At 36.5% G+C, this 24,298-nt stretch overlaps 1 protein-coding gene across 2 annotated transcripts in view; it reads left to right on the top strand.

The window, feature by feature from the left end:
- The window catches only part of LOC128555251 (uncharacterized), an 86,310-nt gene that overhangs the window by 43,920 nt on the left and 18,092 nt on the right, over positions 1-24,298 (top strand). For both annotated transcript variants that reach the window (XM_053537067.1, XM_053537066.1), the window contains exons 5-6: positions 2,831-3,116; positions 22,130-22,192. In XM_053537067.1, coding sequence (XP_053393042.1) covers positions 3,102-3,116; positions 22,130-22,192 — 78 coding nt within the window. In that variant the 5' untranslated portion in view covers positions 2,831-3,101. The remainder of the gene's footprint in view (positions 1-2,830; positions 3,117-22,129; positions 22,193-24,298) is intronic.

The following is a 24,298-nucleotide window of genomic DNA, read 5'->3' as shown; positions in this document are numbered from 1 at the left end:
CAGAATTTTTATCTTGATAATATCTAGGTCAAGTTCAAAACTGGGTCACATGAGCTGAAAAACTAGGTCACTATGTCAAATAATAGAAAAAAACGACGTCATACTCAAAACTGGGTCATGTGGGAAGAGGTGAGCGATTCAGGACCATCATGGTCCTCTTGTTATAAGCTGTATTGGTGTCTATATTAATTTTACCACCCTTAAATTTCACAATTTTAAATCCAAAAGTGGTGTTGAAAAAATGTAAACCCTTGAAACAACATTCAGTTAGAAAATGTAGAGATTTATATCACTTAGTATGGAAATTAAACATATTTCTTTTTTTCCCAGTTTTTTGCATTATCGCGCTTATTTTCCCAATTCAGCAGGCATAGCCACCTTTATTATTTCCAAAGAAAATCACTGGCATTGTCTACAATTTCTGATATTTAGGGTTTCCTGGTTTATAAAATAAACAACAACAGAAAAATGGAATTTCCGTCATCAGATAACACATGATTTTCAAAAGAGTGCACACATATAGGTATCACACTCTGTTGTGAAGTTTTGGAATAAAATAACATAATATGAAGTCAGTACACTTAGTACATTAACAATCAAACAGAATTTCCGTCATCAGACAACACATGATTTTCAAAAGAGTGCACACATATAGGTATCACACTCTGTTGTGAAGTTTTGGAATAAAAGAACATAATATGGAGTCAGTACACTTTGTACATTAACGATCAAACCTGCCCGCTTAGCTCAGTAGGTAGATTGTTGGTCTACGGATCGCGGGGTCATGAGTTCGATCCTCGGGTGGGGCGTATGTTCTCCGTGACTATATATTTGATAAACGGCATTGTGTCTGCAATCATTAGTCCTCCACCTCTGATAATTCATGTGGGGAAGTTGGCAGTTACTTGCAGAGAACAGGTTTGTACTGGTACAGAATCCAGGAACACTGGTTAGGTTAACTGCCCACAGTTACATGACTGAACTCCTGTTGAAAAATGGCATTAAACCCAACACAAACAAACATTAACAGTCAAGTCAGTGATTTATCGTTGGCCTAGTGCGGTTACGGCATTCAGATTGAACTTGTTCGTCATGAGTTTGATTCCTACTGAGATTTGTTAAATTTTGCCTTTAGTTTTTTTCTTCACTACAATTCAATGAAGACAAAAGGAGTTAGTAAATCTAGTTCTAACATGTTCACTAAAACTATATGTCACAGCTGACACGTAATTATGTCTAAATACACCCTGCCTTTAATATGATCTGTTTTTTTTTAATCTTTCCTTTGATATTTTTAAACCTGTATGGGCTAGTTTTATAACAGTCCTACACTTTCTTAATACAAACATTGCCTGGCCATAATTTTAGGATTGATTCATTTATACATACTTCCAATTTTATATATGAAAATAAGAAACAAAACCAGAGAAAAACAAACTTACACAAAATATTTATGCAAACTGAAAAAAATGAAGATCAACTCCTGACAAAAAGGTGTAATAGAAATACTGTAACCACTCAACAAACAAGGAATCACTTGGTGTTTTGACTTAATTTTATACTGTGTGCTACCTATGATAGTTTTGTGGCGAGCTACGTTTTTACATGTACTTTTAATAATGAAAAAGGTCCGTTAATTAGGTTACAGTGTTATTCGGTAAGATTCAGTGGTTCTAACCTAAATAAGGCACAGTAAACCATGCTGACTTCCCTAATCAGTAGAGGAGTATATAAACTGAACCATCAAACTACATGGGCACTTATGATTTGCTGCCCAAGTGATGATAGCTTCTAAAAATACTATTGCGTCTCATTCTATATTTATCAATGTTTACAAAATGAACCGTTGTAACGGTTTATAAAAGTACATGACGAGGGCTGAACGCAATACTGTAGTAACTCCTATTAAATAAAGAAGGACTTACGACAGTATTGCCTTCAACCCTCGATGAGAAAAATTGCAAAAATTCGAATGTTCTCATAATTCTGGAAACTATAAACTGGTCAACCATTATGTTTCATGTAAATATATGAGACAGTGGTGGTATTTTTGTCGTATAATGAATTTATGAATCCATTATACTTATTTAGATAAGCATATTTTATCATCTTGTTTTTCGGTCAGTTATAAGTCATCGGTCAGTTAATAGTCGCACACAAAGAATTTCGGAATGCTACTTTAAATAACTTCAGCGTTTGTTTACATCTGGAAAATGACAGGTTAAGATATCTCGTCCAGGTTAATTACCCTCTGGCCACGTTATTGGCTGCGTCATGATTGTTGTTTTGTTTCTAACTAATTGTTATGACAGATGACTAAATGAAATAATGACATGTTTTTATTATTATGGTCAAAATGCGTGCCCTTTTGGAGAAAAACAATTTAGTCATCCCTGCGAAGTTTTCCTTAAATACTGCTAAATTCTAGATAGAACTTCAGTATCAATTTGCTCGTGCTAATGTTAGTAACATATGCCGATACTCCATACGATTTAAGATAGTTTAGAGCCGGGGCAATTAACAATGAATTATTATTGTTAGAGTTTAGACATTAATGAAATAATAGAAATTATGTTAGGGAATTGTGAAGAAAGACATTGTTGTATATATTAACTCAGAACATAGTACTATATTAAACAGTAGTTATTATAGAGAACAGAGTTGTTGTTGTTGTAGTTAGAATAGTGAACTTTAGACCCTGTTACACCACATTTTGCCTTTTGGTGATAAATTATTTTAAAGATTACAATTCTCACTGTGTAGGTAAGTCGTTCAAGTTGTGTATACTTATGAGTGTTAAGATGCAAGAATCAGTTTTATCTGTTTTCAGAAATCAAAGGGAGCAGGAAAACTTGCTATTGGCTGGTTCAATTATGATCGTAAGCAGAGAAGATATATAAATGTACGGTCACAGAAAGGGGGTGGAACTGCAGTTATAGACATACAGAAATCGTCAGAAAATATGTATGCAGAAATTTTAAAAAAGGCGGCATACCAAAGTAACAGAATTCGAGTTACAGCTTGGAAACAACCAGGGAAATGCCTTAAATGATGACTCTAAATCTGTGGAATGTGTTAGAGAAAATAAACGTATAAATGTAATGACCAAAGAAAAGGTTTGTCTGTATTTCTTACCAGAATATTTTTTAGAAATTGTTACACAAGCTAGATATATGTAGATCTGTCTTTCTGAAGTCAGTTCTGTCCTAGGCTACACTTTGTTGCCTTGTAGGATCTGATGACAGCATGGAGGAGGTTCGTGTTTATGCGACCTTCAATCAGCCACTGGAATTTCTGCCTGCAGAAAAGCTTTTGTATTTTCTTGTAAATATTTGTATATTTCAGCAAACCTACAGAAATTACTGGAAACAGAATTTTGTTTTCAAGATGTATTCATGCTGTGTTTTTATGCCCCCGAAGGGAGGCATATTAGTTTTCAACTGTCCGTCCATTCGTTCGTTTGTTCGTCACAATGTTAACTTTTTGCATGAAGGCACTTTACTTGCGAACCACTGCACCCAGGACCTTCAAACTTCACATGCTGATAGTACTTATTGAGTACACGACCCTACTGACTTTGGGGTCAAAGGTGAAGGTCACCAGGTCAAAGGTCAAGGTGCTACGGGGGCATTTGTCACCATTAGTGACAGCTCTTGTTCACAATTGACTGCTCTTGTTGTAACAAATTGAGCATGTGCATGAGGGCCCTATATCACAGACAGCTTATTACATAGATCTTTATATGTAAAGGTCTTTTGAACATAACCTCTTACATGTGGTCAAAGAAGTGTAGCAAAAGTAAGGACTTGACAGAGCTCCAGATAATCTTTTGGCACAATTGGGTATTTACCCATCACTTTGTGTCTGAATTGAGTATTGGAAATCTGAATTGGGTAAAAATAATATCATTACGCATCCTTTTCAGAAGTAATTGGGTTTTTGCTAAAACCAATTGGGTAATTCACTAATCTCACACAAACAATTGAGTATTTTTTCTTGTAGCTTAAATTAAATAGTGTACACTTACAGTATACATTTTTAGCTCCACTATTCGGAGAATAGGGGGGCTATACTACTTACCCCGGCGTCGGTGTCTGCGTGACCCTTCTTGGTTAAAGTTTTTCGGCAACCTTTGTTTTTCTGTCATATCTTTGTTACTATTGCTTATATCTTACTGTAACTTCACATAAACATTGTCCAGTATACAATGTATGTGTATGGGCTGAGCCCATTATACCCGAGGTCAAGGTCACCAACCTGTTATACTTAGGTTATTTTTAAGGTTAAATTTTTTTGGCAACCTTTGTTTTTCTGTCATATCTTTGTTACTATTGCTTATATCTTACTGTAACTTCACATAAACATTGTCCAGTATACAAACAATATATGTATATGGGCTGAGCCCATTATACCCAATGTCAAGGTCACCAAGCTGTTATACTTAGGTTATATTTAAGGTTAAAGTTTTTTGGCAACCTTTGTATTTCTGTCATATCTGTGTTACTATTGCTTATATCTTACTGTAACTTCACATAAACATTGTCCAGTATACAAACAAAGTATGTTTAGGGGCTGGGCCCATTATACACAAGGTCACGGTCACCAAGGTGTTATACTTGGGTTATTTTTAAGGTTAAAGTTTTTCAGCAATTTGTTTTTCTGTCATATCTTTGTTACTATTGCTTATATCTCACTGTACCTTTACATAAACATTGTCCAGCATACAAACAAAATATGTATAGGGACTGGGCCCATTATACTCAGGGTCAAGGTCACCAAGGTCTTATACTTAGGTTATTTTTAAGGTTAAAGTTTTTCGGCCACCTTTGTTTTTTTTCATATCTTTGTTACTATTGCTTATATCTTACTGTAACTTCACATAAACATTGTCCAGTATACAAACAATGTATGTGTATGGGCTGAGCCCATTATACCCGAGGTCAAGGTCACCAAGATGTTATACTTAAGTTATTTTTAATCCCCCGCTGTGGCGAAGGGATTATAGGAATGGTCTGCATCCGTCCTTCCGTCCGTCTTTCCGTCCGTCCTTCTGTCCGTAACAAAATCGTGTCCGGTCCATATCTCCTTAACCCCTCGAAGGATTTTCATGAAACTTGGGTCAAATGATCACCTCATCAAGACGATGTGCAGAACCCATGAGTCAGCCTTGTCGGTTCAAGGTCAAGGTCACAACTCGATGTCAAAGGTTTGAGCCTGCCATTTTGTGTCCGCTCTATATCTCCTAAACCCCTTGAAGGAATTTTATAAAACTTGGGTCAAATGATCACCTCATCAAGACGATGTGCAGAACCCATGAGTCAGCCATGCTGGCTCAAGGTCAAGGTCACAACTCAAGGTCAAAGGTTTGAGCCTTCCATTTTGTGTTCGCTCTATTTCTTTTAAACCCCTTGAAGGAATTTTATAAAACTTGGGTCAAATGATCACCTCATCAAGACGATGTGTAGAACCTATGAGTCAGTCATGCCGGCTCAAGGTCAAGGTCACAACTTAGGGTCAAAGGTTTGAACCTTCCATTTTGTGTCCGCTCTATATCTCTTAAACCCCTTGAAGGATTTTCATCAAACTTGGGTCAAACGATCACCTCATCAAGGCGATGTGCAGACCTTATGAGTCAGCCATGTCTGCTCAAGGTCAAGGTCACAACTGAAGGTCAAAGGTTTGAGCCTTCCATTTTGTGTTCGCTCTATATCTCCTAAACCCCTTGAAGGAATTTTATAAAACTTGGGTCAAATGATTACCTCATCAGAACAATGTGCAGAAATTATGAGTCAGCCATGCCAGCTCAAGGTCAAGGTCACAACTCAAGATCAAAGGTTTGAGCCTTCCATTTTGTGTCCGCTCTATATCTCTTAAACCCCTTGAAGGAATTTTATAAAACTTGGGTCAAATGATCACCTCATCAAGACGATGTGCAGAACCCATGAGTCAGTCATGCCGGCTCAAGGTCAAGGTCACAACTTAGGGTCAAAGGTTTGAACCTTCCATTTTGTGTCCGCTCTATATCTCCTAAACCCCTTGAAGGATTTTCATCAAACTTGGGTCAAATGATCACCTCATCAAGGCGATGTGCAGACTTTATGAGTCAGCCATGTCTGCTCAAGGTCATGGTCACAACTGAAGGTCAAAGGTTTGAGCCTTCCATTTTGTGTCCGCTCTATATCTCTTAAACCCCTTGAAGGAATTTTATAAAACTTGGGTCAAATGATTACCTCATCAGAACGATGTGCAGAAATTATGAGTCAGCCATGCCAGCTCAATGTCAAGGTCACAACTAAGGGTTGAGGGTTTGAGCCTTCCATTTGGTGTCCACTGTGTATCTCCTTAACCCCTTGAAGGATTTTCATCAAACTTGGGTCAAATGATCACCTCATCAACAACTCATGAGTCAGCCATGTCAACTCAAGGTCAAGGTCACAACTGAAGGTCAAAGGTTTCAGCTCTGTATCTCCTAAACCCCTTGAAGGATTTTCATGAAACTTTGGTCAAATGATCACCTCATCAAGACGTTGTGCAGAATTCATGAGTCAGCCATGTCAGTTCAAGGTCAAGGTCACAGCTAAAATCAAAGGTTTTACCCTTTCACTATCCATAGCAGTGGCGGGGGATTTAGCTGTCTTTCAGACTGCCTTGTTAAGGTTAAAGTTTTTCGGCAACCTTTGTTTTTCTGTCATATCATTGTTACTATTGCTTATATCTTACTGTAACTTCACATAAACATTGTCCAGTATACAAACAAAGTATGTGTAGGGGCTGGGCCTATTATACACAAGGTCAAGGTCACCAAGGTGTTATACTTAGGTTATTTTTAAGGTTAAAGTTTTTTTGACAACCTTTGTTTTTCTGTCATATCTTTGTTAATCCCCCGCCACAAGTGGTAAGGGGTTATAGAATGGTCTCTGTCCGTCCTTCCGTCCGTCTGTCCGTAACACTTGTGTCCGCTCCATATCTCCTAAACCCCTTGAAGAATTTTCATGAAACTTGGATGAAATGATCACCTCATCAAGACGATGTGCAGAATTTATGAGTCAGTCATGCTGGCTTAAGGTCAAGGTCACAATTCAAGGTCAAAGGTTTGAGCCTTCCATTTTGTATCCACTCTGTATCTCCTAAACCGCTTGTAGGAATTTTATAAAACTTGGGTCTAATGATCACCTCATCAAGACAATTTGCAGAACCCATGAGTCAGCCATGCTGGCTCAAGGTCAAGGTCACAAGTGAGGTTCAAAGGTTTGAGCCTTCCATTTTGTGTCTGCTCTATATCTCCTAAACCCCTTGAAGGATTTTCATCAAACTTTGGTCAAATGATCACCTCATCAAGGCGATATGCAGAACTATGAGCCAGTCAGACCGGCTCAAGGTCAAGGTCACAACTCAAGGTCAAAGGTTTTAGCCTTCCATTTCGTGTCTGCTCTATACCTCCTTAACCCCTTCAAGGAATTATTAAAACTTTGGTCAAATGATCACCTTATCAAAATGATGTGCAGAACTTACGAGTCAGCCATGCTTGCTCAAGGTCAAGGTCACAGCTTAGGGTCAAAGGTTTGAGCCTTCCATTTTGTGTCCACTCTGTATCTCCTAAACCCCTTGAAGGATTTTCATCAAACTTGGGTCAAATGATCACCTCATCAAGACGTTGTGCAGAATTCATGAGTCAGCCATATCAGTTCAAGGTCAAGGTCAAAGCTAAAGGTCAAAGGTTTACCCTTTCACTATCCATAACATTCGCTGGGGATTTAGCTGTCTTTCAGACTGCCTTGTTACTGTTGCTTATATCTTACTGTACCTTTAAATAAACATTGTCCAGCATACAAACAAAGTATGTATAGGGACTGGGCCCATTATACCAAAGGTCAAGGTTACCAAGGTCTTATACTTGGGTTATTTTTAAGGTTAAAGTTTTTCGGCAACCTTTGTTTTTCTGTCATATCTTTGTTACTTTTGCTTATATCATACTGTAAGTTCACATAAACATTGTCCAGCATACAAACAAAGTATATATTGGGGCTGGGCCCATTATACCCAAGGTCATGGTCACCAAGGAGTTATACTTTGAATTATTTTCATGTTAATTTTTTTCGAAAGCTACGTTTATAGACATATCTTTGGTACTTTAAAATATAATGACTTGAAATTAAAGTATTTGATTAAAATCATGTGTGGCTACATACCCCATAACTCTAATTGTGTTTTTGACAGCTCTGTAACTCTTGAAAGGATTTCAGAGAAACTTGACACAAATGTTCATCACACCAAGATGATGTGCAGAGCGCATGGTTTGGATGCCTCATTTTAAGGTCAAGGTCACACTTAGGGGTCAAAGGTCATATGAGTGTGTTTCATGTCTGCTCTAACTCTTGAACTGCGTGAAAGATTTCAAAGAAACTTGGCATAAATGTTCATCACACTGACCCAACATGCAGAGCGCTTGTTACGGATTACTAGCTTCAAGGTCAAGGTCACACTTAGGTGTGAAAGGTCATAATATGACTTTGCTGTGTCTGCTCTGTAATTCTTGAACTGCTTGAAGGATTTCAAAGAAACTTGGCACAAATGTTCACCACACTGAGGCGACATGCAAAGTGCATGGTTTGGATAACTTGCTTCAAGGTCAAGGTCACACTTAGGGGTCAAAGGTCATATATGACTGCTTTGTGTATATTGCTCTGCATTGCAGTGCTCTTGTTTTTATTTGGCAAAATACCTTTTACAATATTTTTTTTTTTTTTTAATTACTTCCCTTTTTTGTTACTATAAATAGCCTATAAATAGCTTATTTTGAAACTTTTATTATTGGCAGTAGGGAAAAACTGAGACCATTTTTCTGTGGTACAACATGGATGGTACATCCAATTTTTAGATGTACTTTGACATAACTTTACCAAGTAAGACTTTTTTCTTGGACTTGGACATTTTTTTTTTTGGAATTTCTTCTTTTTGTTGTTCCTGTCCTTTGGGCTTCAACAGTCAAGTTCTTTAAATTTTGCTCCCATCCTCTTATGTAACCCTTCGGGCGTATATTGTCCAACTTGGCGTCGCTCTTGTTAAAGTTGTGCTTACATGCCTGTAAGCGATGCAAACATGTATTTTAATTAGTAGTACCAAACATATTTTTGTTCCATCCTGTTTTGTTTTTTTTTCACTTTTAATGCAGCTGGAGATCTGTATCCTGAACGATGTGTTTATCTGTTCACAGCAGTATTAGTCCAGTAAAATCCTGCAAAAATACTTCAAAAAATGGGAAAAGCACAAAAATTGGTACACAACTACCTTAGGGCAAAACAAAAAAAATGAGCATGAGACCCACTCCAAAACATCCACTATGGCCGAAAAATACAAGATGGCCGCCATACATGTATATTATTTTAAGAAATACCTAATATTATCTATAATACTGATATAAACACTTACAGTCATGGCTATAATTAGTTAAAATCATCTGTTCGAATAAATTCAAACATATCGTATCGTCAAAAATACTGTACTTCCAATAAAAATGGAAAAAGTTGTCTCCCTTTGATACAAAGTTGCTTTTAAGCAGAAGAAAAACAGAATGTATTTAGCTAGAATTAAATAAACAATGGTAACTGACATATCAAGAATGTTTAAAATTGCAACAGTCATATGTAGAACTTTACAACAATTGTAAGATATGTTAAATAGTGTATATAAGTGAATATCCCTGTTTCTCGTATTCTCAGGGTTTCTTATATTCTCGTTTTTTGACTTAAAGTTGTCAAATAATTAAATGTTTGTTATTTTCTAAACAGGAATAGTACAAAACTGACACACTGAAAATTTCAAGTGATTTGAATGCATATTGACGAAACTATCAGCATTTTACTGAATTTTCAAAAAAATCCATATTTTTTTCTGGTGGTGTTAGCAAATTTGCCATAAATTATTGATTATGTAATTAACTGTCATATTTCTTGATGTATTTACTACAGATTATATCTTCTTATTACACAATGGTAATTCTAATGTTTTAAATTCTACAACTTATTTGTGATGAAAAGTCAAATCTAAATCCACGGGAATACGAGAAACTCTTGGTCCATTTCTACGGGTAAGGGTGGTATCAAATACTGTAACAAAATAACTAAATGGGATAATTTCTGAAACATTTTATGACTCCATCTGAAAGCCAAGTGAATTTTGTACAAAATAACACCCAAATGCTGTTTATGAAATGGTTAATCTATTAATGGGAATAAAAACAACCCCTTAGGCCCCCGAGAATATGAGAAAACAGGATAAATGACATATGTTTCACTTTGGCATTAGTTTGCGGGACTCATAATTGTGTTAGTATTGCTGTGTTCATTTAAATCTATTCAAACTAAGAGAATTTATGACATTTAAAAAACATAACATAATTATGTGAGTGCGATAGAGCATATGACTGCTACATCGTACATGAGTACATCCCTCCATAAGACAATATTTCTTTGGGGGAAAAGTCATTGCCTTTTGATCAGCCTAATCAAATGTACATTTCCATGTTCCTGTAATATTCTTTTTTGTCAAATTAAAGAAATTTAAATTGTCATAACAATAGTTTTACAGTTTAATGTCATTAGCATATAATGTACAGTCACTAAGTAGAAGCAGAATCCATCAGTCCCATGAATAGTATTTATGTTCCATTTGTAAGGCCTTGTCACTACCATTTAAGTGGTCCAATTTAAAAATGACGTTGTCCTGTCAAACAAAACTAACCAGGCTTGGCTTTCTACTCAATCCTTCATGCTGTAACTATGTAACGTTTCATGTTGTAAATATATATGAATAAAATATTGTTTAAACCAAAACTAACCAGTACAGCTCGTGATTACCAGTGGATCAAGCTTTTAAATGCATTTTCTACACTTTCCTTCAAACATATAACAAGAGCACTGCCCTGCTGGAGCAGACGCTCGTCTGATTTTTTTTGTTTGTATAATAGAAATATTGTCCTACCCATTATTTTCTAAGTCCAAAAGGGCCCATAATTCTTGCAAAAAGCAGGATGGAGTTATGTTTCTTGCTGTACTGATTTAGCTATTGATGTGGAACAAGTTTTGCAAGTTTTAAAGCAATAACTTTGATAGTTTAAGAGAAAAACTGATCTAAACATAAAACTTAACCAGGCAACGCCAACGCAGACGCCAACGCAGACGAAACTCGATCAAGTGATGACAATAACTCATTTTTTATTTTTTTTTTTAAAACCGATGAGCTAAACACTGCTCATGTTATAATTGTCCAGCTGCGGTGACCTAATGGATAAGGCACCTGCTCCGCAATTGGGAGGTCTACTATTTGAGCCCACTTAGAGCCGAGTCTTGTTACTGAAGAGAAACCGGTTGTGCCGCTAGCTAGTTAAGGTATTAGATCACTAATAGAGAACCTTCTTTTTGAAGAGTATTCAATTCCTACCATAAACCTACTTTTACTGCAATTCTTAGGGGTGCGTAGGTTCAAGCCCTACTGGGACCAAATTTTTTTTCTCCTTATTTTCCTTTTTTACTAGTAAGTTTTTACTTCTTTCAAGACTTATTATTGATTTTTTGTATAAAAATGGAAAAAGATGAATCTTATAAGCAATGTCTTGGTGTTCAAAGTGAATTTACTACTTAAACAAAAGGGGTACAGTTACACATCTTTAAAAATATCGAGTTACAGCCGGTGAAAGTTCTCTATTTTGCTTTCAATCTTAGATTATATATTGTGGAAGAAATTTAGGTAGGTTTTACATCTTCCCTTATGTTATTTTTAAATGGAGTAACCAAAATTCAAAACAGAAACACAGCATTCGACCTTATTTTTTTCAATGTTGAAGTATGAATTATGTCCATTAAATCCGTTTACTTGAGGCACCGTAGAAAAAATGATATTGACATTTTTATTTTGTGTTTTATAATTGTTTACCAATAGTTTGATGTTTCTTCTATTGAAATTAATGGTAAAATGAGTTCTCTGCAAATGTTTTGGATAGTGGCTATCACTTTGAAATTTGTCTCTACTTGAGCTTGAGGAGATACCATAAGTTATTCAAAATTTAACAAAAAACGGCAAGGTAAAAAATGTTCAAAATTTGCAAAATAGTGCAAAACACGGTTACCTTTCAGAAAATACCAAGCAAAGGCCATTTTGTAAACATTACTATTAGTGACCTAATACCTTAAATAATGGTTACTGATCGCCTACATGCTTAGTGCATCGAATTTAAAAATCGAGAAGTAATGCTGTTCAGTGTATGTAAGTGTCCCATAAACCAACTTGGCTTGCACTTTCAGTAGGCAAATAGTGTTTAATAAGCAAACACTTGACATTTACTTTACTTTTATTTATGTGGTATTGACGAAATGAGACACTGAACTATGATACATCGATCCATATCAAGGAGTGCTTTAATTTTCAAAATATGACTGAATGCAGTTGTTTTCTGACGTCTGAACTGTGAGCCGTCAATGATACTCTCCTAGCCCCTTTGTTCCCTCCCATACCACTGATAAAATGTTGTTTTCTTTAGTTTATTGTCCTTAAACCCTTATGCATTCAAGCATTTGTCTCTTTTCTTGATTCATAACAAAAAATGTATTGCAGAACTTTGTTCAACACTGTTTATCTGGCAATGACAGACAATATGCTACATTTATAATTTAAAAAATAAGTGGAAAGTAATGTATTAGCGAATGCAGTATAGGAAATGAGAAAACATGGGCCGGATGACGTCACATGACATTTCCATGGGGACTAGCAATTGTTTTTTGTTCAAAGAAAATACTATTTTGACATGAACTAAATTCCTCTTTCTACAAGTTGTAACAGTTTCATCACTTTTTGATAAAATGTGAAGAAATTAGGGCGGTTTTCTTGGTATTTATTGAACACCCCTCGCATATAATTTTGTTTTGTTTATGAGAAGTTGACTCTTTCATTTGACAATTTCGGATTTAGCACATAATTATACATAAACATACAGACAAACAGACTTCATGCTTCTAATGTTGACAGGGCTTTTGATGCACACCAAGTGACACCTTGTTGTCTGACTGTATTAATGCAACATTCATTTGTTGTCAAGGATTGTACCACTTTAGATTTTCGGCAGTCACTGATAGAATGCAATTTCCCTACATTTCTATTTTGATCTGTCACTTTTAGACCTGATGTCATCTTTTAGGTTTTCATGAGAGCTTTGAATGAGGCTTTGCCTTTACATGTTGTGACAAGACATGGGCTTTCTGTATGCAAGACAAAGAATCTGTTTTGGAACTTTGACCAGTTTCCTTGATTTCACAGCATCATTCTCAGTTCTTGCTTTTTCCTGTAAACTTGAGTCTAACTTAGATCAAATGCCTATGATAAATTCTTTGATATTCTTTTTTACAACAAAAACATGTCAAGAAGCTGATGCCCATGAGGCTCACACGCATCTGTTCTATAGCGTGCATTCCTGAATCGTTTGCTACAGCTCTCGGACATTCTAAAATGGGTTGCCTATCAGGTTAGACACATACAGGGTCAGGTATTCTATCCCTTTCCTGACATTCCAAGTGAAGATAAATGGCTGACCAGAGGTATCTTTTATTGGAACCTATCTGGTAGTCCTTGCCTCAAGCACCAGTTTCGTGCCAATACTCAAGTGCACATGCAATCTAGAAAAAGGCTTTCGAGAAAGATGTAGTTTGTCAAAAGTGCTCTGCATTGCCTTTTGCAAGTTAACTTATGTTGTCTACCAACACGTGCCATCTCTAGCTTTTGTGTTCTGACATGTACCTTATTTCTGATAACAGCTCACTTTGTCGAGTGATATATATCATAGAATGGTAAATATGTGTTGACCATGAAAGCAAATTAATATTTTCAGCCTTATTCTTCGTTGTTACAAAGGTAGTATTACATAATCAATAATTATCTGATCAACGTATTATGCAGATATTGTGACAGTGCGTTGTTTCATTTGATCCTAAAAGCCTGTCGCTATGATCTTTTCTTGCATTTCTAAGTCCTAAACTGAAAGGGGCAGTTGTCTAAATTGTTGTCATAGGAACCACAAAATTTTATATAGAAACTAAGTTAAAGGACCTGCATATTTTCCGAATAGCCTACCATCTATAAGCAAGGTTTCAAGAAGTATTTGAAATTTGTACTTTAGAAGTTATTGAAGAATCCATCAGTTCTGAATGATGGAAGAACATACAGATGGATGAACAGATGTACAAATGGAAAAATTTGAGTAACAAGCATGTTCTCAATTGTTCATTCTGTCGATGTACAATTTTTCAAGAAACAATCTCTCTTAGTTTCGAAGCAATCGCAGGATGACACTTTTTTGTCATATCCTTGGACTATTTGTTGCCATAGCAACAACATTTGTTGTCATAGCAATAATTTTAAATGACACTGGCATTCTCTTCATTGCAATCTATCCATGTACCATGTTTCATGAACAAATCTGTTGTACTTTTAAAAGTTCCGCAGTATACCACTTCGCATGGGTGACGGATTGATAGGTATACAGGGGCAACCCATAAGCCCCCTCTGGCTAAACACTGGTAGGTGATTAACAACATTTTTAAATATGCTGTCTTGAAGGGAATAAAAGTAATATAATAATAACTTCTAAATAGTAAAACAAAATAAACCTTGAAAAATATAAAAAAAAAATGACAAAGTTTTCGCTACGATAATATTAAACCGAGCTTTAAAGACAATATTTTAGCTGTTACCATGGAAATAGAAAGAAATAAATAGCATTTGAAATGTTATTCCCTGCTTTTGATTCAAGTTTAAGATATATTTTATCATATGCATTCATATTTTGGTGCATTTTGTGAACAAATTTAAATATAATGACCTTTCATTAGAATCTTGTGCGGTAAATATTGAGTTTTAGCGGCCATTTTTAAAAATGGCCGCTTATCGGCCATCTTGACAGATATCAAATGGGTCCCATGAAAAAAATGTTTCTTAAGCTTTGATAAATACCTGTGCCAAATTTGGTGCTTTTCCCATTTTCTGAAGTATTTTGGCATTTCCTATTACGAATTGATCGCACTATATGCATTCAGTGATAAAATCTGCAGAGGATGCAAAGTCTTGAAGTATGAGTGTCCTACGGGACGCATATTCGAACCGAATCCGAAATGCGAAACTCAAAGGATCGTAGGTTGTATGACTTTAAGAGGTAATGAATTACTGTCTGGTTTTATTTAATCTTTATATCAACCGAAAATAGTAAAGATGTTAATGGACTGAAAATTAATAAAAGTTTGAAAATAAATAAGAATAATATTTTCCACTTGATCCCTTTACTGTTTGAATTAATTAATTTAATCATTAAATATCAAAATTCATCAGTACAAATACACATATTCTTCCAGCAATTCTTTGAAAAGGCTATTATTTAACACATTTAAACACAGTTGTTAATGTGGAATAAAAGAATTTCTATGAATAAAATTATGTGAATATTTATTGCTTATCATACTGAGAATAAGTAACACCCATGTAAACCCTATTCTATATAAACTAGCAGGATCACCAATACAACAGTTCTAGACTGACTTAAAAGTTTTGACAGTGTTTCATTTGCAGAATTTGCATTATAAAGATAGGACCCAATAAATTAAAGCTTTCCTCTTGGGACCCATAGATTTTAAAGTTGTGAGTCCCAATGACTCATATTTTTATGCCCCTGGCATCTACTGATGCGGGAGGCATATAGTGATTGTCCTGTCCGTTCGTCCGTCCATCCGAGCTCACATTTGCATACTTAGGTGGCTATAGGAACAATAGGTAACTGTTCTTTTTCTTTGATGTCATTCATTCCGTAAGGCTTTTATGTGGCTATTTTTCTCTTACTTGGCTAAAAGAACAATAGAGAGAACAAAAGAGTAGCCACATAAGTATCCATATGTAGGAACGTGCGTCCATACGAGGTTAACCAAATGGGACCGTTTCGTCTAGCATCAATACCCCTTACTAGAATGACTTAATACTTGTGCAGATGTAACCTGTGAACATTCCTCATCTTCAGACATCATCTGACCTCAGTTTGACCTTGACCTTGACCTCATTTTGGACTTAGGTTGCTTTATATGGGCCATCTCTTGGTTAACCAAATGGGACCGTTTCGTCTAGCATCAATACCGCTTACAAGAATGAATTGATACTAATGCAGATGTAACCTGTGACCATTCTTCAGACATCACCTGACCTCAGTTTGACCTTGACCTTGTTTTGGACTTGGGTTGCTTTGTATCGACAAGGATGCCACCGGGGGCATCAAGCGCTTATTGAACGCAGGTCGTTATTTTTAATCCCCTGCCACAAGTGGTGGGGGATTATAGGAATGGTCTCCGTCCGTCCTTCTGCCCTTCCGTAACATTTTGTGCCCGCTCTGTATCTCCTAAACCCCTTGAAGGATTTTCATGAAACTTGGGTCAAATGATCACCTCATCAAGACGATGTGCAGAACCCATGAGTCAGCCATGTCGGCTCAAGGTCAAGGTCACAGCTCAAGGTCAAAGGTTTGACCCTACCATTTCGTGTCAACTCTGTATCTCTTAAACCTCTTGAAGGATAATTATGAAACTTTGATTAAATGATCACCTCATCAAGACGATGTGCAGAACTTATGAGTCAGCCATGTTGACTTCAGGTCAAGGTCACAACTCAAGGTCAAAGTTTTGATTCTTCCATTTTGTGTCCGCTCTGTATCTCCTAAACCCCTTGAAGGATTTACATTAAACTTGGGTCAAATGATCACCTCATCAAGAACTCATGAGTCAGCCATGTCAACTCAAGGTCAAGGTCACAACTCAAGGTCAAAGGTTTGAGCTCTGTATCTCCTAAACCCCTTTTAGGATTTTCATGAAACTTGGGTCAAATGATCACCTCATCTAGACGATGTGCAGAATTCATGGGTCAGCCATGTCAGTTCAAGGTCGAGGTCACAGCTCAAGGTCAAAGGTTTACCCTTTCACTATCCATACCAGTGGCGAGGGATTTAGCTGTCTTTCAGACTGCATTGTCTAAAATTATCTCTGTGCCTTCTCCCATAAGATGTCAGCCAGTATCGGTGACACTACATCGTCACTAACAGATAAGTCTCTTTGTTGAACAGCAAAATATCCCACTAATTTGTTCATTTGTGCTGCAACAATGTTTTTTATGATCTCTTTTACATTTTTTTTTGCGTAAAAATTGTTTACAAAGCGTCCAAATAACACCGATCAGACAACAAAATGGTTATGTAATTTTTAGCTCGACTATACAAAGTATAAGGAGAGCTATCCTACTCGACCCGGCGTCTGCGTCTTTCCGCATCCCCACCTTGGTTAAAGTTTTTTTACACTTTCTCTTTTTTCAACTTATCTCTGTAATTACTTGATGGATTTGATTCAGACTTGAAATACTTATTCCTCATCATCATCCACATCATCTGACATAAGGGCCATAACTCTGACACCAATATTTCATGAATTATCCCCCCTTTTCACTTAGATTTTCAGGTTAAAGTTTTGATGCACTTTCACTCTATCTCTGTTATTACTGAATGGATTTGATTCAGACTTAAAACAATTGTTCAACATCATCACCCACATCATATGACACAAGGTACATAACTCTGGCACCATTTCTTCATGAATTAATTCCCCTTTTTACTTATAATTTCAGGTTAAAGTTTTGGTGCACTTTCACTCTACCTCTGTTATTACTGAATGGATTTGATTCAAACTTAAAATAGTTGTTCAGCATCATCACCCACATCATATGACACAAGATGCATAACTCTGGCACAATTTTTCATGAATTATTCCCCTTTTTACTTAGAATTTCAGGTTAAAGTTTTATTCACTTTCACTCTATCTCTGTTATTACTGAATGGATCATATTCAAACTAAAACAATTGTTCAGCATCATTACCCCTATCATATGACACAAGGTGCATAACTCTGGGACCAATTTTTCATGAATTATTTCCCCTTTTTACTTAGAATTTTAGGTTAAAGTTTTGATGCACTTTCACTCTGTCTCTGTTATTATTGAATGGATTTGATTCAGACTTAAAATAGTTGTTCAAAATCATCACCCACACCATTTGATGCAAGGTGAATAACTCTGGCACCAATTTTTCATTAATTATTCCCCCTTTTTACTTAGAATTTTAGGTTAAAGTTTTGATGCACTTTCACTCTGTCTCTTTTATTACTGAATGGATTTGATTCAAACTTAAAATAGTTGTTCAGCATCATCACCCACACCATATGACACAAGGTGCATAACTCTGGCACCAATATTTAATGAATTATGCCCCTTTTGCTTAGGATATACTTATATAGTGTTTTGATACATTTTATCTTTACCTCTCTTATTACTTTAAGTTGATATTTTTGACATAGACTCAGGCTATTGTGCAATATCTTCATCCACAATTAGAGTCATTAAACACTCCAGTGACAGCTCTAGTTTCCTCAGATGTGCCCAGTTTCACTATCCAGCATCGAAATAGTCGAGCGCGCTGTCTCCTGTGACAGCTCTTGTTTAGATAAATAGCAACCTGTTCTGCAGCAACATATAACCAGTCAGTTGTATAGCAGCGATAAAGTCTTGTACCCGTTTTATGATAGATTTTTTATGAATTGGGTATTAGGAATTTTAATTGCGTTTCAGTATGCACACTGAATTCAATTGGGTTTTCTGCAACTTTAATTGCGTAAATACACAAATACGCAGCTTATCTGGAGCTCTGACTTGACTTCAGTGAGATTGTATGTAGTACAGTAGGGCCTAAAAAATTTCTTTGTTTCAGGTTACATGCTAAAAAAAATAGGATTTTTTTTCATTGAGTGAGACTTTTCGGAAATTATTTTGTGTCAATACGAATAGATGCCTTTAGAGCATCAGTAAGTTGATCTCTAACATCACTGACCATGCTTAAAGCATAAAAAGTGCAGTTTTGCAACTTTTTGTTAAAAAGTTGAAAAAAATATTCTGCAATGCCATAAAAACATTTAAGGTTGGGCCAAAAATTTAGGTATTTAGGGATACCCAAAAACAAACAATTCTTTTTTTACTCCTACGTAGACAGTTCAGAGTTAAATCTTGCAATCTTGCAGGGGCCTAATGTAACACTTATGTCTGAAGTATAGTCCATGCCTGTTTAAGGATATGATGATTTACCATTTAATTACGCTCCTGGTGGAAGGGCATATAGTGTTACCCCTGTCCGTCCTTGCAAATTTCAGTTTCTGGACCCTACAGCCTGTGTTTATCAGCCGATTTCAACCAAATTTTAGGTGTATCGTCACATTATGGAAATACAGGTCAAGTATGTATTTGGTACTGGTCTGCTTTCCAGACAGTTATGGCCTCTTTTATATACGTAGAATCTTGCAAATTTCAGTTTATCTCTACTCTACAGCCTGTGTTTATCAAGCGAATTTTGGGAGCATCTGTGTCCCTTGGACACGTTTCAAGTTATATTGTTATTCTTATGTAACATTTTGTCTACCTCCCAGTTACGATCAGAAATAGATTGTTGGGAGTATCCCCGTAGAAATAGATACAAACAGTCTTGTTGGTCAGATTATGTCTGTTGGCCAGGTAGTCATATAATTTTCTGCATGTCTGGGGACTTAAGACAATAGTTATCAGAACTCTGTTCAATGTTATTATGTCTCTCACCATATAGTGATGTGGGAGACATATTGATGTACTCCAGTATGTGTGTGTCTGTCACAAAGTTTGTCCACACTCTGTATTATACCATTCTCATCCGATCTTCACCAAACTTGAACAAAATGTGTTTGACCATAAGACCTTGGCCAAGTTTGATAACTAGCCAAATCAGTCCAGGCAGTTCAGAATTACAGTCCTTGAATTCGGCCCTTTACTCTTGTCCCTGCTTTAAGTAGAATATTTCTCATTCGATCTTCACCTTTGAAACTTGAACCAAATGTTTTTGACCATATCTCCTCGGCCAAGTTCATTAACTAGCCAAGTCACCTGAAGCAGTTCAGAATTGTGGCCCTTGAATAACCCAAAATCAGCCTTTTTATTAGCTCACCTTTCACATAGTGACAAGGTGAGCTTTTGTGATCACCCTTGTCCGCCGTCCGTCGTCAGTCCGTGCGTCTGTCAACAATTTCTTGTTTGCACGATAGTGGTTTCATTTATGATCTTATTTTAAGCAAACTTGCACACAACTTATATCACCATAAGATCTCGGTTCCTTTCTTGAACTGGCCAGATCCTGTTATGGGTTCCAGAGTTATGGCCCCTGAAGGGCCAAAATTAGCTATTTTGACCTTGTCTGCACAATAGCAGCTTTATTTATAATTTGATTTTTACCAAACTTGCACACAATTTGTATCACCATAAGATCTTGGTTCCTTTCTTGAACTGGCCAGATTCCTTTATGGGTTCCAGAGTTATGGCCCCTGAAAGGGCCAAAATAAGCTATTTTGACCTTGTCTGCACAATAGCAGCTTAATTTATGATTTTATTTTAACCAAACTTGCACACAACTTGTATCTTCATAAGATCTTGGTTCCTTTCTTGAACCGGCCAGATTTCTTAATGGGTTCCAGAGTTATGGACCCTGAAAGGGCCAGAATTAACTATTTTGACCTTGTCTGCACAATAACAGCTTCATTTATGATTTGACTTTAACCAATCTTGCACACAACTTGTATCACCACAAGATATTGGTTCCTTTCTTGAACTGGCCAGACTCCATTATGGGTTCCGGAGTTATGGCCCCTGATAGGGCCAGAATTAGCTATTTTGACCTTGTCTGCACAATAGCAGCTTCATTTATGATTTGAATTTAATCAAATTTGCACAAAACTTGTGTCAATATAAGATCTTGGTTCCTTTCTTGAACCGGCCAGATTCCTTAATGGGTTCCAGAGTTATGGCCCCTGATAGGGCCAAAATTAGCTATTTTGTTATCAAAATGGATTTATATCAGTAAGTACTTTTAGGACTCATTTGAAATTTCATTATTGCCTTTAGTTGGACTGAGACAATCAGGAATGATAACTATGAACTGATTTTATGTTAAATTACCTCCCTTTATTTCAAAATAAAATGGGTATATCTCCATAACTAATGAAGATACTGATCAGAAATTTCATTTATGCTATCAGATTGACTTGGACAGTCAGTCAAGATACATATTGACTGAATTTATGACAAATTACCTCCATTCATTTTTATGTAAATGAATATACCTTGCAGCTTCTAATGAGATTGGTTTGAAATGTTATTTATGTCCTCCATGGTAAGAAATAGTCATGTTAGATAACTATTGGTTGAACGTTTATCAATATGAATACTTTTCTAATATATTGTTAATTACCTCCCCTGATTTCAATAAAAATGGATTTATCTCAGTAAGTATTTATAGGACTCATTTGAAATTTCATTATAGTGTCATTAGTTGGACTGAAACAATCAGGCTAGATAACCATGGACTGACTTTATGTCAAATTACCTCCCTTTATTTCAAATTAAAATGGATGTATCTCGGTAACCAATGAAGGTTCTGATTTGAAATGTCACTTATGCCATCAGATTGTCTCGGACAATCAGGGTAGATAACTTTTGACTGAATATATGACAAATTACCTCCCTTTATTTCATGTAAATGAATATACCTTGGCAGAATGTAATGAGATTGGTTTTAAATGTTATTTAAGTCTTCTAGGGTAAGAAATAGTCATGCTAATACAAAAATGCATCATTTGAGTGTAGGATACTCAAACTTGATATTGAAATTGGCCCTGACTAGTATGTGACCCATAGGTCAAAAGGGACTGTTACAACAAAATGTTTATCCTGATGATATTTTATGTTTATGCCTATGTAATCTTTGTCAAATCTTGCTCTTATCATTTAGAGCAATGGTACTCAGGTGAGCGATATTGGGCCATCATGGCCCTCTTGTTCTTCAAAGGTACCTTTTTTGTGAGTAAACAGTACAATAAAGACTGACCTGCTATTTAGATGATTAGCGTTAGGCATTTGTGGTAGACATGCACTTTTCTCAAAAGCAGCTCTATTTTTTTCTGAATGCATCATGATAAGATATATTAAATGTTTGTTTCAGGTATTATTTGTAGAATCAGACAGTGACAGTGACTTTGAACTGCCAGATATATCTTTCAGTAGGGTAAGTTACAGACTTAGTAGCTTTTATTATTAAGAGTTCAAAATAGGGTGATTGCAAGTCAAAACCAGATCGCCTATTTAAATAATGGAAAATGTGGTCCACAAGAGGACGAAGTGACAAGGTGAGCTTTTGTGACCGCTTGATGTCCGTCGTGCGTCGCGCGTCGTCCGTCAACAATTTCTAAAAAAATCTTCTTGAAAACCTCTGGGCTGAATTACACCAAACTTCACATCCTTGGATGGCTCCCTTTCAAAATTGTTCAAAGAGTCAGCCATGTCAACTCAAGGTCAAGGTCACAACTCAAGGTCAAAGGTTTGAGCTCTGTATCTCCTAAACCTCTTGAAGGATTTTCATGAAACTTGGGTGAAATGATCACCTTATCAAGATGTTGTGCAGAATTCATGAGTCAGCCATGTCAGTTCAAGGTCAGGGTCACAGCTAAAGGTCAAAGGTTTACCTTTTTACTATCTGTAACAGTGTCGGGGGATTTAGGTGTCGTTCAGACTGCCTTGTTCATCCTGTCCTTTGTTCTTCAACAGTCAACTTCTTGAAATTTTGCTCCTATCCTCCTCTGATATTACTCATTTTCAAATTAGGGGCCTCCGTGGCCGAGAGGTTAAGGTCGCTGACTTTAAATCACTTGCCCCTCATCGATGTGGGTTCGAGCCTCACTCGGGGCGTTGAATTCTTCATGTGAGGAAGCCATCCAGCTGGCTTACGGAAGGTCGGTGGTTCTACCCAGGTGCCCGCTCGTGTTGAAATAATGCACGGAGGGGCACCTGGGGTCTTCCTCCACCATTAAAGCTGGAAAGTCGCCATATGACCTATCATGTGTCGGTGCGACGTTAAATCCAACAAAACAAACATCTTCAAATTTTACGTGGCAATAGTACTCATTTGAGCACTTTAGGGCCATCATAGCAAATCAAGAGCACTTAGACTTACAGGGATCAAATTTAACAGTTGCTTACTCGCGAAATTCGAATAAGAATAAAAAAATGTGAGTAGAAAATCATGGCACTCGAATATTTTCGCGATCACGTTCGAAAATCGGGGAATTCGCTCAAACTCTCCTTTTCTCTTTAAAAACTCCTTTGGGGCAGTTAATTTACCGATAATCATGTGACTGCTTGTAGACGCTTGTCGCTTTATACAAAAGTAATTATCGGATATCTAAGTAAGCATCTAAGCAATATTTGTTTTCATTTTGGCCTGTAATTGGCAAAGTTCTGCGGAAATGGAGAGGAAAATAGCATGTTTCTTGGTGCAAAAATGCCCGCGGAGACCGAAAATGCTAGCAACACTAGGGGCAGTGACCTGAGAAAAACTTAAAACTTCAACGTCCAGCCAAAAGTCCAAAGAATCATTGAGTACTTTGGTTGGTATGTACTTTCAAAACCAGAAAGTCTCTGGTCGGTCCGGACCATGAACTTTTATATGAAACCAAACAACAACAAAACAAGTTAATAAATTTAGCACGTAAACAGCTTTAAAATAATTGCTAGTGGAACCCATCATTTTGCTGGTGGAAAAAAATGGCACTAGCAACAATTAACTAGAGTAACTAGTGGGAAAAAAAGTTAAATTCCATCTCTGACTAGGTTAGTCCTTTCAGGTTAAGGTCCGTCGTCGTCCGTCCGTCCGTCCCTCCGTGCGTAAACTTTTGCTTGTGACCACTCTAGAGGTCACATTTTTCATGGGATCTTTATGAAAGTTGGTCAGAATGTTCATCTTGATGATATCTAGGTCAAGTTCGAAACTGGGTTACGTGCGTTCAAAAACTAGGTCAGTAGGTCTAAAATTAGAAAAACCTTGTGACCTCTCTAGAGGCCATATATTTCATGAGATCTTCATGAAAATTGGTCAGAGAGTTCACCTTGATGATATCTAGATCAGGTTCGAAACTGGGTCACGTGGGGTCAAAAACTAGGTCAGTAGGTCTAAAAATAGAAAAACCTTGTGACCTCTCTAGAGGCCATATATTTCAAAAGATCTTCATGAATATTGGTCAGAATGTTCACCTTGATAATATCTAGGTCAAGTTCGAAACTGGGTCACGTTCCATCAAAAACTAGGTCAGTAGGGCTAAAAATAGAAAAACCTTGT

This window comes from Mercenaria mercenaria, chromosome 2 (assembly GCF_021730395.1).
Source record: "Mercenaria mercenaria strain notata chromosome 2, MADL_Memer_1, whole genome shotgun sequence".
NCBI classification, from domain to species: domain Eukaryota; kingdom Metazoa; phylum Mollusca; class Bivalvia; order Venerida; family Veneridae; genus Mercenaria; species Mercenaria mercenaria.
The sequence above is the reverse complement of the archived record's forward strand: the minus strand, read 5'-3'. Positions and strand labels throughout refer to the sequence as shown.